This window comes from Marmota marmota, unplaced genomic scaffold, assembly GCF_001458135.2.
Source record: "Marmota marmota marmota unplaced genomic scaffold, marMar, whole genome shotgun sequence".
Lineage (NCBI taxonomy): Eukaryota > Metazoa > Chordata > Mammalia > Rodentia > Sciuridae > Marmota > Marmota marmota.
In genome coordinates this window covers 26,712-38,789 of record NW_026006697.1, presented here as the reverse complement: position 1 = coordinate 38,789, position 12,078 = coordinate 26,712, and the positions used below count along the sequence as shown (strand labels likewise).

At 40.1% G+C, this 12,078-nt stretch overlaps 2 protein-coding genes across 2 annotated transcripts; both read left to right on the top strand.

The window, feature by feature from the left end:
* The first annotated feature begins 1,489 nt into the window (after positions 1-1,489).
* On the top strand, positions 1,490-2,434 carry LOC107133574 (olfactory receptor 7E24-like). The gene has a single exon (XM_015475883.1). The coding sequence runs from the start codon at positions 1,547-1,549 to the stop codon at positions 2,432-2,434; it is 888 nt and encodes a 295-aa protein (XP_015331369.1). The 5' UTR covers positions 1,490-1,546.
* Positions 2,435-9,882: 7,448 nt separating this feature from the next.
* LOC107133585 (olfactory receptor 18-like) lies at positions 9,883-10,785 on the top strand. Its single transcript, XM_015475889.2, has one exon. The coding sequence runs from the start codon at positions 9,898-9,900 to the stop codon at positions 10,783-10,785; it is 888 nt and encodes a 295-aa protein (XP_015331375.1). The 5' UTR covers positions 9,883-9,897.
* Positions 10,786-12,078: the final 1,293 nt, after the last annotated feature.

Sequence of the window (12,078 nt, the reverse complement as noted above, 5' to 3'; positions counted from 1 at the left end):
CAGGAGTGATTGGAAGCTCTGCCCCTCCGCGGGCCACTGGGCCTTTTCTGTTGGTGGTCACAGTTCCGCCTACCTGGCAGGCATGGGGGGTGGGGGGCGGCTCTGCCCCTCAGCAGGCCGCTGGGCCTGCTCTGTGGGTGGTCACAGTTCCGTCTACCTTGCCGGCGCAGGGAGAGGGGGCGGCTCTGCCTCTCAGCAGGCCGCTGCTCATGGAGCTTTTTCTAAGTGACAGGATATTGTCAGACAGTGGTTTCCAACTCTGGTGTAAGAAAAAAACCACCTAGGATTTCACATGCAGATATCCTGATTAAACTGTTGTTGGTCTGATTTCACAGTATGTGGATAATCTAAAATATCCAAAGATGAATATTAACCTTAACTGAGACAAAACCACTAGTTAGGCAATTGGAAAGATATTTAAAATAATTTTTTATAACCAGAACCCAAGATAGGTAATCATTACCCCAAATTTAGACAAATTAAATCACAGCAAGAAGAGACAAATAATGAACCCATGTTACACTCACATAGTATAAGTGAGAGGATTACAATCTGCATATCAGGAATGCCTGACCAGAGTCCACAAAGTAGAAATAAGTATGTTGGAAACAAGAGCTGAGCTTTGGGCCTTTTTTTGGTGATGAAATCTTAAACTGCAAACTTGATGGACTAAGATCACAAAACCATGGAGCAGTTTTAACAGGTCAGCTGGAGGACAGAATCAAGGAAAGAAAAACAGTGAAGAGCTCTTTTATATGCCAGCTATTCTGCTGATATTGTATAGGCTCATAGAAATAAACCAGTATAAAATCAAACTATTCAAAGTGTTTATTATCATTTATGTTTTTAATATCATCTCTTTCAGCCACATTTGTGATCAGGGTTACTATTAATTTTGTGCATTTGGCTCAATCATATTTATCTAAATTTGAAATGTGCCAAAGACAAGGATATTTATATTATATTACATACCTTTAAAGAGAAAGCTTTAATCTGCAGAGTAGGGCAATGAGAAAATAAAAAATTGATGAAACACTTTGAAAATAAGTAGCTCATAACCATGCTTTCTGACTGGGAGACATCCCCCTCAAGTTGTAGAAAAAAGCATAGTAAATTTAAGTGGTTCTTTATAAACTTTCATGAACATTATTTTTTCTTAATAAAAAACTTATTACTTTCCTTGAATTTCCCCTTAAATGGTAGGCTATAATTTCCTGCAATCATGAACTTCTTCTTTCTGCTCCTGGGATTTTAATATTGATCAGTTAAATGTCTGAAATAGGGTGTGGAGAAAGGGGTGAATGATGTAGGTAGCAAAACTGAAAGAGTGTGCAAGTCTGGGTGTCTCAGGAGTGAGACCTATGTTGAGGGCCTGTGGAACTCCGGTGTGAGCAGCATCCTAGTGAAAACCTGAATCCAAATGCATGCAGAGCGAGTGGAGCCTGCTGATGGGTTTCTTTTTTTTTTCTTACACTCTTTGCTTTTCAAAAGGTGTCCATGCAACACAAAAGCACAAAATTTAACTCACATATCAGAATTCTATCTGATGCAACTCTCAGAGGATCCAAACCTGCAGCCCATCCTCTTTGGACTGTTCCTGTCCATGTACATGGTCACGGTGATTGGGAACCTGCTCATCATCCTGGCTGTCAGCTCTGACTCCCACCTCCACACCCCCATGTACTTCTTCCTCTCCAACCTGTCCTTGGCTGACATTGGTTTCATCTCCACCACGGTCCCAAAGATGATTGTGAACATCCAAACTCACAACAGAGTTATCTCCTATGTGGGCTGCCTGACACAGATGTCTATTTTTGGCATTTTTGCATGTATGGATTATATGCTTCTGAGTGTGATGGCCTATGATCGTTTTGTAGCCATCTGTTACCCCCTGCATTACCTGGTCATTATGAACCCTCACCTATGTGGCTTCTTAATTTTGGTATCCTTTTTATTAAGCCTTTTGGAATCACAGTTGCACAATTCAATGATCTTAAAAATAACCAACTTCAAGAGTGTGGAAATTTCCAGTTTCTTTTGTGACCCTTCTCAACTTCTGAATCTCTCCTGTTTTGACACCTTCTCTAATAACATTGTCAAATATTTTCTGGGAGCATTTTATGGCCTTTTCCCCATCTCAGGGATCTTTTTCTCTTACTATAAAATTATTTCCTCCATTCTGAGGATTCCATCCTCAGGTGGGAAGTACAAAGCCTTCTCCACCTGTGGCTCTCACCTGGCAGTTGTTGGCTTATTTATAGGGACAGGCTTTGGAGTGTACCTTGGGTCAGCTGCATTGCCTTCTCCCAGGAAGGGTACAATGGCCTCCGTGATGTACACTGTGGTCACCCCCATGCTGAACCCCTTCATCTACAGCCTGAGGAACAGGGACATTAAAGGTGCCCTGAAGAGGTTGCCCAGCAGGATGGCCTAAATCTCAGACCCTGTGGTGTCCAGTTGCGATGTGTTTTGGAAAATTCATTATAACTAATTATCAAGTTGGGTTAATCTGCCTCTTCAGGAACATTGATGGGTTTAACACCACACATGATGTAAGTGTAATGCCTGCAGCCAGTGATGGGGAGGAATATTTGGGAGTTCTTCATATTTGGAACAAAGTATCACTTTGAAATAATGAAAGATTTTTGAGATGGTGATGATGAATATTTCAAAAAAAAATCTATGTGATCAATGATGCTTATCATGATACTTGAGAATGGTTAGAAGGAAAGTTTTTTAACTTCAATTTACTGCAACAATAGTAATATAAAGCTAAAAAGTTTTTTTAAAGAAATGAAAAATTTATAGTAGAGAAGAGCCTCTTCCTTAATAGAGATAAACTGATAAACATTGATAGATGTTCATTTTCTGCTCCTCTTCTCCATCATTAATACTAGGAAGCTCTTAAGAGTTTCTGTTATGCTTTAGCTACTTGGTAAACTAGGAGCCTTATGCACTGAGCCACCAAAGTCACACAGTAGTCAACAACCAGCCTGTGCCTCCAGCCCTTCAGCTTGAGGACCCCAGTGAAGTGGGTGCCATTATGCATCTCTTCCTGCTGTGGTTGTCTGTATCAGGAAGCACCTAATTGAGTGTGTATTGATACCTGGAGGCTGAAGTCAGGACACTGGGCACCAGGGAGGTGGGAGCTTTGGACCTGCCCTCCTTAGTTCTAAGTCAGCAGAGCCCCAGTGTGAATCAGGAGCTGCTGTGGAAGGGAAGGGTGGAGGAAGGGCATTACATAGCATTATTTCTTCCTCATCAGGAGGAGCATGCACTTTGTCTACCCAGATGGGAGAATGAGGTGCACATTGTCAGGGATGAAACTGTGAGTTCATATGCTTTGTTGTGGTGAGTGCAACAGAAAGCTCATGGAAAGTCCTCTTTAACTGCCTCCTGACTCTTCCTGCCACACACTGTCATCCACAAGGGGAGAAAATGCATCCCTTTAAACTGTGTCCTCAACACTCCATATGGTGAAGGTGATGATGAGGATGTGAATGAAGATGAGGATGATCTTTTGTTGGGGATTCTGAATGCCAGGTGCTAAGCTATGTACTATATTTAGATTGTTTGAATTCAAGTGCAATGATTTCCCACAGCATAAGTATCACCCAATTGTATTTTAGAGAACAGAAATGAGCTTAGGTGTTTATGTAACTTGGGCTAGGTATTCAGATTGAATTACTGAAGCCATGTTTGAAATGCTGTGTGGATTTGAGGCACATGGCATTTGGGGAAGCCATTGCTGACAGGTTGTCCCCTCCACAAAACAATCATGTGTTTCCGTTTCCTGTCACTCCAAGATGGGACCAATTTTCTTGTGCACTTCCTTTGGGATTTCTGGTAGATTCCAGGACAAAGCAGTCAGGGGTATCAGTTGAATCATTTCTGCACAAAAGTATGAGCTGAGACAAAATCTAAGGTCAAGTCGGCACAAGTGATCCAGAACATCCCCCTGTGTCTCCAACTCCAGGACACACCTGCAGCTGCCACATCCACCTGTATATTATAATTAACCCTCTTCATCAAATAGGAGCAAAGTAGGTCTGGATTTCATTACTACTCAGGGACTTTAAAGGGTTAAGAATGTACCAGAGATGCTTCTCTAACTAAGACCTCTTTATTCTGCTGAAAACTTTCTAATTGTTGAAAAAAATTGAAAAAGATGATTGCCTCAGACCCAGAGACTCACAATTTAATTTTGGCTGCTGTTGTCTGGACTCATCCTACCTTGAACAAAGTGCAGGTGCTAGTGTCTACGATACTCAGCAATGTCCTCCAAGATGATTTCTAGTTGATACAACATCATTGAACCCAGATTAAACAGAAATTTTTTCTTCCTGTGTGATTGATATGTGACGAAGTTGTAACATATGGCCAAAAGAAAATTAGTTATTATAAATATAGAAATGCCAATCTTTATTATTCAAATCAATTATCCTGTGACCTATTATTGTTTTCATATTTCTGTAATGGTACAGTTTCTTATTTCCCTTTCATATGTATATACTGTATGTGGGGTGAAAAACCTTCTCTTTCTCATTTCTGATTTCCCAGAGCCTCTACCATGTTAGGCACAGAGAGATAAAAATGAAAACTATGTTGTTAAACATTGAATAGACCTTTGCTACATTCACAGGTCCTGGACATGCTCAAGCGGGGTTTCTACACAGTGGTGTTCTCCTTTTTGTACCTTCAATCTACTAAAAAATGTCCCTATGAGCAGGAGATGATATTGAGCACCTTATGTTTGTGTCTGTGGCATGGACACAGAAGCCCCATACTTCCTCTCAACAGCATCTGCAACATTCAATTACTCAACATCAATGGCAGAGACGTTCATGAACCTAGGAAACACAAAGCAGGAACAGAGGGAAGTGAAGGAACCTTAGAGCTTGGTCTGAGACACACTTCAGAGTTTCACATCATTTCAATGTTGCAGAGTCCTTTGACAATCCTTCTGGGCAGTAGACCCACTGTTTTTTAAAAAACTGAATGTTTAATTTAAAGAAAACTTAATGACCAAATAAATGTCACTCAAATGTATACTTATTATGGTTCAATAGTAAATTTTCTTATTTATATTTTAACCTAATAAAAATGGAACTTAAAAAAAAAAACAAAACAGAGATGTGGTTCCATTCCGAGTTTTCTAAGAAATCTCCATACTGCTTTCCAGAGTGGTGGCACCAATTTGCAGTCCCATCAGCAATGTATGAGTGAGCCTTTTCCCCCCACATCCTCTATTTGTAGATTCTTTGAATTCATGTGCAAAGTCTTTCCACGGCATAAGTATCACATAATTTCATTTTAGATAACAGAAATGAGAAAGTTCATGTAACTTGGGCTAGTTATTCATATTGAATAACTGAAGCCATATTTGAAATGCTATGTGGATTTGAGGCACATGGCTCTTGATAATTGCCATTCTGACCAGAGTGAGATGAAATCTTAGAGTAATTTTGATTTGCATTTCTCTAATTGCTAGAAATGTTGAATATTTTTTCATATATTTGTTGATCAATTGTATATCTTCTGTGAAGTGTCTGTTCAGTTCCTTAGACCATTTATTGATTGGGTTATTTGTTTTTTGGTGTTAAGTTTATGGTATGGAACCACCATTTGACCCACCTGTCCTACTCCCTGGTCTATACCCAAAGGACCTGAAATCAGCATACTATAGACACAGCCACATCAATGTTTATAGCAGCTCAATTCACAATAGCTAAACTATGAACCAACCTAGATGCCCTTCAACAGATGAGTGGATAAAGAAAATGTGGCATATACACAGTGAAATATTACTCAGCCTAATGGAGAGCTGGAGAATATTATGCTAATGAAATAATCCAATCTCAAAAAAACCAAAGGCCAAATGCTTTCTCTGATATGCAGAAGCTAATCCATAGTGGGTGGTGGGTAGGGGAAAATGGAGTAACTTTGGACTAGGCATAGTGCAGTAATGGGAGGAGGGTGGGAAGAATGGAGGAATGAGATGGACATTATTACCCTATGTACATGCATGATTGCATGAGTTGTGTGATTCTGCATCATGTACAGCTAGAGAAATTAGAAGTTGTCCTCTTTGTGTACAATGAATTAATTGAAATGCATTCTGCTTTCATGTATAACCAGTTAGAACAAATTTTAAAAAAAGAAAAAAAAACAGAAGTATTTAAAAAACATAAAATGAAAGAAGTAATTGATTATGCAAGTTTCTTCCTAATTACAGCTAGGGTCCAAATCTTAAGGGGATCTTCAATTTTTCTTCTTCATCATTCTGCATTAATATTGGGAAGTCCTTAGAGATGGGCATTGCATGGACCAATTAGTCTAATTATGAGCTCTGTGCATAGAGCTTCCAAGGTCATATGCTAGTCCACAATCAGCCTGTGCCTGCAGCCCTTTTGCTGATAATTTTTGTTCAGTGAGCTGCGTGCTTCTGTCTCCATGCTGTGGTTCTGCATCATGAAGCTCCCAGCTGACAGCATATTCCTGGGAATGCTGGGCACAGAGTCTGAGCCTTTGTTGGACATCAGGTATGGGTGGGTCTTGGCATGTGCACTCCTTATCATTACCCAGCAGAGAAGCAGCATAACCCTGTAAGTGCACTGGGAGCCTTAGAATTACAAGTATTGCTTCTGCATCAGAAGAACAAACATCAAAGTTGGAGTTTCCACATGGAGGGGATTTCAGGAGGTCAAGTTTCATGTATGGTATTTGTGATTTTTTTAAAAAATACTTTTCTGTGCTGTCATATATCTTATTTAAAATGTGCTCTCCACCCATTCTGTTTTTATTTCCTATAAAAATATCACCTATGACAGCAAAATTGGTCCTTCAACTACATTTCCTAAGCTCTAGGAAAGAACTGTGGTGGTCTTGATAAGGATGATGAGGGGACGACAGAAGCCAGAGCATCATGAACTGACTTTCAGGGCTTCCCAGGCTCAGAGGCTGAGGAACAGATCTTGTGTTATCTGTCTCACTTCTTGTGTGTCCTACTCTGATAATGCACACCTCATTTATTATTATCTTACAGTAAAAGAAAAGTTTATATGTATGCAAATTGTTCTTGTTTGCTAGGAGACAGCAGCCTGGTTGCATTGGGCTGTCAGACCATGGATGCAGGGCATCATGGGAGAATCCTGGCAGGCTGTCCCATCAGCAAGCCCACTAGCCATTCCTCGTCCCTTTCCTGCAGAAAGAGAGCCTTGCCCATAGTGCTCTTCCTGTGAGATTCCTGGGGAATCACAGGGCAGAGTACGGGGGGGGGGCGCTTGCTGAATACACTATGGAAGAACAGCCACAGGTCACAGGAGAGGTCACAGTAGGGGAGGCTGATGATCATTCAGCAGAGTAATGATCATTCACTCCTGGGCCCCCTCCAGAACCTCCTTGGAGCTCACCACATGCTCCTCCATGCTTGAAAACAGCCCTCTCTATCTCACAGCAAATCTAATATTGGGTCTTGATTTTATTCTTACTCATAAAACTGGAAAGAATTCAAATGTACACCTGATATTTAGTTGTACTTAAGACCTCAGGATCTAGGCAGGAATCTTTATATGGGGTGGGAGAGAATAAAAACATGTAGTGGATGGATTTCAGAGCCTGTCAGTCCCACTTCTTGTCTCTGTGAATTAGAGCAAGTCACTAATGTCTGGATTCAGCCTTGTTATCTGAGTTGATTTTTCTGCTACAATTGCATTGACTAAGGATTAGATAGATACTTGGTCTTAGGGAATAATATGGGACATTTGAATAAGTTGTAGGCAAAATAAGATCTAGATATTGCTGCTGTTAGTAATGATTATGTTAATCTTCATGCCACTCAAATAATTATCCCCTACTCAAAGTTTACATTTTTCTATTTCTGGATGGGATATTTTATTTTTGAATCTCCATATGTATTCACTGTGTATTTGGCTGAATGTCTCCCTCTGTCTTGCTCACTGGGGTCCATTTTTGTCTTGGAACAGGGAGGCATAAAAAAAGATCTCTTCAACATTGAATTCACCTCATCTTTCTTCCCCAAACCAAACAAAATTAATTTGGATTAATGGACTTCTTACTTCTGGTATATGACTATACCACAGTGACATCCATGTGATGTACACATAGAAAGCACCAATAAATCATAACAAATAAATAAGGCAAAGGAAGATCAGTACAGGAGGGGGAGGAGAGTGGGGGAGTCAGGAAGGGGGGATTAGGGGAGAGAATGGGGATTGAAATGGAATAAATCAAGTTCCATGGGCATATGATTATATTGGGATAAACACAACTACTATGTATAAATATAATGCTCTTAAAAATCAAAGGTAGATCAATATGGCAGAGAAAAGGGACTGGTGGAGAGGGGCATGGGAGCGAAAGAAGAAATACTAGGGAATGATACTGGACAAATTAAATCCTTACATTGTGTGCATGTATGAATATGAAACAATAAATCTAACTATTATGTACAACTATAATACAATAATGATATGGAAAATAATGAACCCAACTACTGAGTGTACGTATAATGATGATTTTCTAAATTTGTTAAATATATGTAGCTTTGATGTAGTAAACTTGGACATTCAATGTTCCAATAGGTTATAGAGAATTTCTTACTTGTGTGATATGGATACAGGAACAGAATTTTTGAAATGATTGTCATATTGAAAATCTTACTGGATCAAAGATGTCCTTTCTTCAGGAAATGCTTTGTGTAGGATGAAGTCTTTGAAGTAGAGGAATGTTCTTCACAAATGGAATTAGCACCTCCAGTTAATGTAAATGGTGCATTTCTGGGGCAATAGGCATTGTTGTGCACTACTTAGATGAGATTTAGATGCTCTTTAGGTAATTTTTAATGGAAACATTTATGGGAACATAAATTAATATTGACATAGAAACATCAACAGAAAATCACACCTCCCCATTTCATGAAGTAGGTTGTTTGGGAGACAGGTTTGCAGAAGATTGGGATCAGGCAAAGATACTAATGTCATAGGAGAAAAGATATTTCTGGAGATGAGTCCAAGGAGTTCCCAGGGCAGAGGGGAGCTCAACTACAGACCAGTGGGGTTCTTGTCATATGTGATGGAGAAGGATTTCAGCAGGAGCTGGACAGAGGCATGGACAGAGGTTTATTTACAAAGGCAGGTACACATGCAAGGGTTAATGTGGCCTGTCTTGAGGGTGAGAGGCAGCCCTGTTTTGGGAAGGGTGTCCAATGTTTATAGAAGAGCTGTATCAGGACCTGGACAGGAGGGGAGCCAAGGTGGAGCTTCACAATTTTGCACCACTTTTCCCTGCACTTGTTTATTTTCCCCAAATTACAGGGGCCTGAGCCCAGGGTATGGGCCAAGGGCATGGGCCAAAGCTTGGAGCAAGGGCAAGGGCATGGGCCAAGGGCATAGGCCAAAGACATGGGCAAGGGCATGGGCAAGGGCATTGGTAAAAAAGCATGCTGTTCAAGATTCATAACTGTGCTTTCATGAAGATTGCTTTTTCTTAGTAGAAAAGTTATTATTTTTCCTGAATTTTATCTTAAACAGTAGGCTATATTTTATTGTGATCATGAACTTCTTCTTTCCTCTGCTCCTGGGTTTCTAAGTTTTCTCAGTTCAATGTCTCCAAAGAGGATGTGGAAAGTGGGGTGAATGATGGAGAGAGCAACAGTGAAAGATTGAGCAGGACTGGGTATTGCACTCCTGAGAACTATTGAGAGCATGTGGATCTCCATTGTGAGCAGCTTCCTAGTGAATACCTGAATTTGAATGCACACAGAGTGAGGAGCACCTGCTGATGGGTTTCTTTTTTTCTTATACTCTTTGCTTTTTCAAAAGGTGTCCAAGCAGCACAGAAGCACAAAACTTAACACACGTTTCAGGGTTCTATCTCATGGGACTCTCAGAAGATCCAGACCTGCAGCCAGTCCTCTTTGGGCTGTTCCTGTGCATGTACTTGGTCACAGTGCTTGGGAACCTACTCATCATCCTGGCCGTCAGCTCTGACTCCCACCTGCACTCCCCCATGTACTTCTTCCTCTCCAACCTATCCTGGTCTGATATCTGTTCAATCTCCACCACGGTCCCAAAGATGCTCATGAACATTCAGACTCACAGCAGAGCCATCTCCTATGTGGGCTGCCTGACACAGATGTCTACTTTTACCATTTTTGTCTGTATGGATTACATGATTCTGACTGTGATGGCCTATGACCGGTTTGTAGCCATCTGTCACCCCCTGCACTATTTGGTCATGATGAACCCTCGTCTCTGTGGCTTCTTAATTTTGGTGTCATTTTTGTTCAGCCGTTTGGACTCCCAGCTAGTTATTTTGATGATCTTAAAAATTACTAACTTCAAGAGTGTGGAAATTTCCAATTTCTTCTGTGACCCTTCTCAACTTCTGAATCTCTCCTGTTCTGACAACTTCTCTAATAACATTGTCCAGTATATTCTGGGAGCATTTTATGGCCTTTTCCCCATCTCAGGGATCTTTTTCTCTTACTATAAAATTGTTTCCTCCATTCTGAGGATCCCATCCTCAGGGGGGAGGTACAAAGCCTTCTCCACCTGTGGCTCTCACCTGGCAGTTGTTGGCTTATTTTTAGGGACAGGCTTTGGAGTGTACTTTGAGTCAGCTGCATCACATTCTCCCAGGAAGGGTTCAGTGGCCTCCGTGGTGTACACTGTGGTCACCCCCATGCTGAACCCCTTCATCTACAGCCTGAGGAACAGGGGCATTAAAGGTGCCCTGAGGAGGCTGCACAGCATGACGGTCTAATCTCAGCCCCTGTGGGGTCCAGTTGCAATGTACATAGGAAAAGACATTAAAATGAAATATCAAGTTCTGTTAATCTGCCTCTTTAGGAATATTAATGGCTTTAGTGTCTCACATTTTAGTGGAATGGCTCTGGCTAGTGTTGGGAATGTATGTTTGGAAATTTCTCACATTTGGAACAAAGTATCAGCTTAGAAAAATGGAAAATTTTAAAGTTAAGTGAAAGTGATTGTGTCATAGCCACATCCATGTGATTAAGACTGCTGATCTACATACTTCAGAATGGTGAAAATTATAACTTTTTAAAACCACAATTTATTGCTTTTGCAACAATAAATATAGGAGTTTAATAGCAATAGTGAAAATTCTTGAATTGTGGAAGTCAATCAACAAACCTACACCCATATATTATATAGTAATTCTCAGTTGTGCAAAATGGAGAGAGGCATAAGAAATTTGAATATATTGCCATAATAATGAACTTACAAGTTTAATGACATCTCTCTAGGTACTTCTATGCATCTGTTAAAACATTAGAAATGAATGTTTGTCTTTCACAGATATGCTGAAAAACACTTGTTGCTGTCAAGTACTACATTTCAAGGTAGTAAGTTTTGTGTTCTTGATGATTTAGATGATGTTTAGGTTCTTTTTTGTAATTTCTTGAGAAAAGTGTTTATGCATGTGTAAGTCAATACTGTTATGCCAATGTAGAGAGCAAAATCTACCCGCAAAATTCATGCCACTAGTTGGTTTCGGTGAGAGCTCTGCAGGAGAATGGAATTATGCAGAGTTATCAAGAAGTCAAAGTTCAATGTGAATATTTCAACCTAGATTCAGTTGTAGTTATGAAGGAAATATTAGTAAATGATGTTAATAAATTTTAAATTTTCAAATTGTTAGTTTTATTCATAGGAGTAACAGGTAATGTTATTTTATGATTTCTGAATGGCAGGATATATTCTAATGCCAAGATTCCCAACCCTGATATAAGAAAAGACCACCCAGCTTGGTGTGGAGGTGCACACCTGTAATTCCAGTGGCTCCTTAGTCCAAGGTAGGAGAATCTCAAGTTCAAAGCCAGCCTGAGCAGCTTAGCATGGTCCTTAGTAACTATATCAGGGTTTGAACCCACGGTGTTAAACCAGTGAACCACCTCACTAGCCCTTTTTCATTTTTTATTTTGAGACAGGGCAAGTGATGTGGTTCACTGGTTTAACACCGTGGGTTCAAACCCTGATATATATATATATATATATATATATATATATATATATATATATATATATATATATA

What these genes read in the sequence shown, in the direction of transcription:
- LOC107133574 (XM_015475883.1), top strand. Translation starts at nt 1,547, where the DNA reads ATGCAACTCTCAGAGGATCCAAACCTGCAGCCCATCCTCTTTGGACTG.
- LOC107133585 (XM_015475889.2), top strand. Translation starts at nt 9,898, where the DNA reads ATGGGACTCTCAGAAGATCCAGACCTGCAGCCAGTCCTCTTTGGGCTG.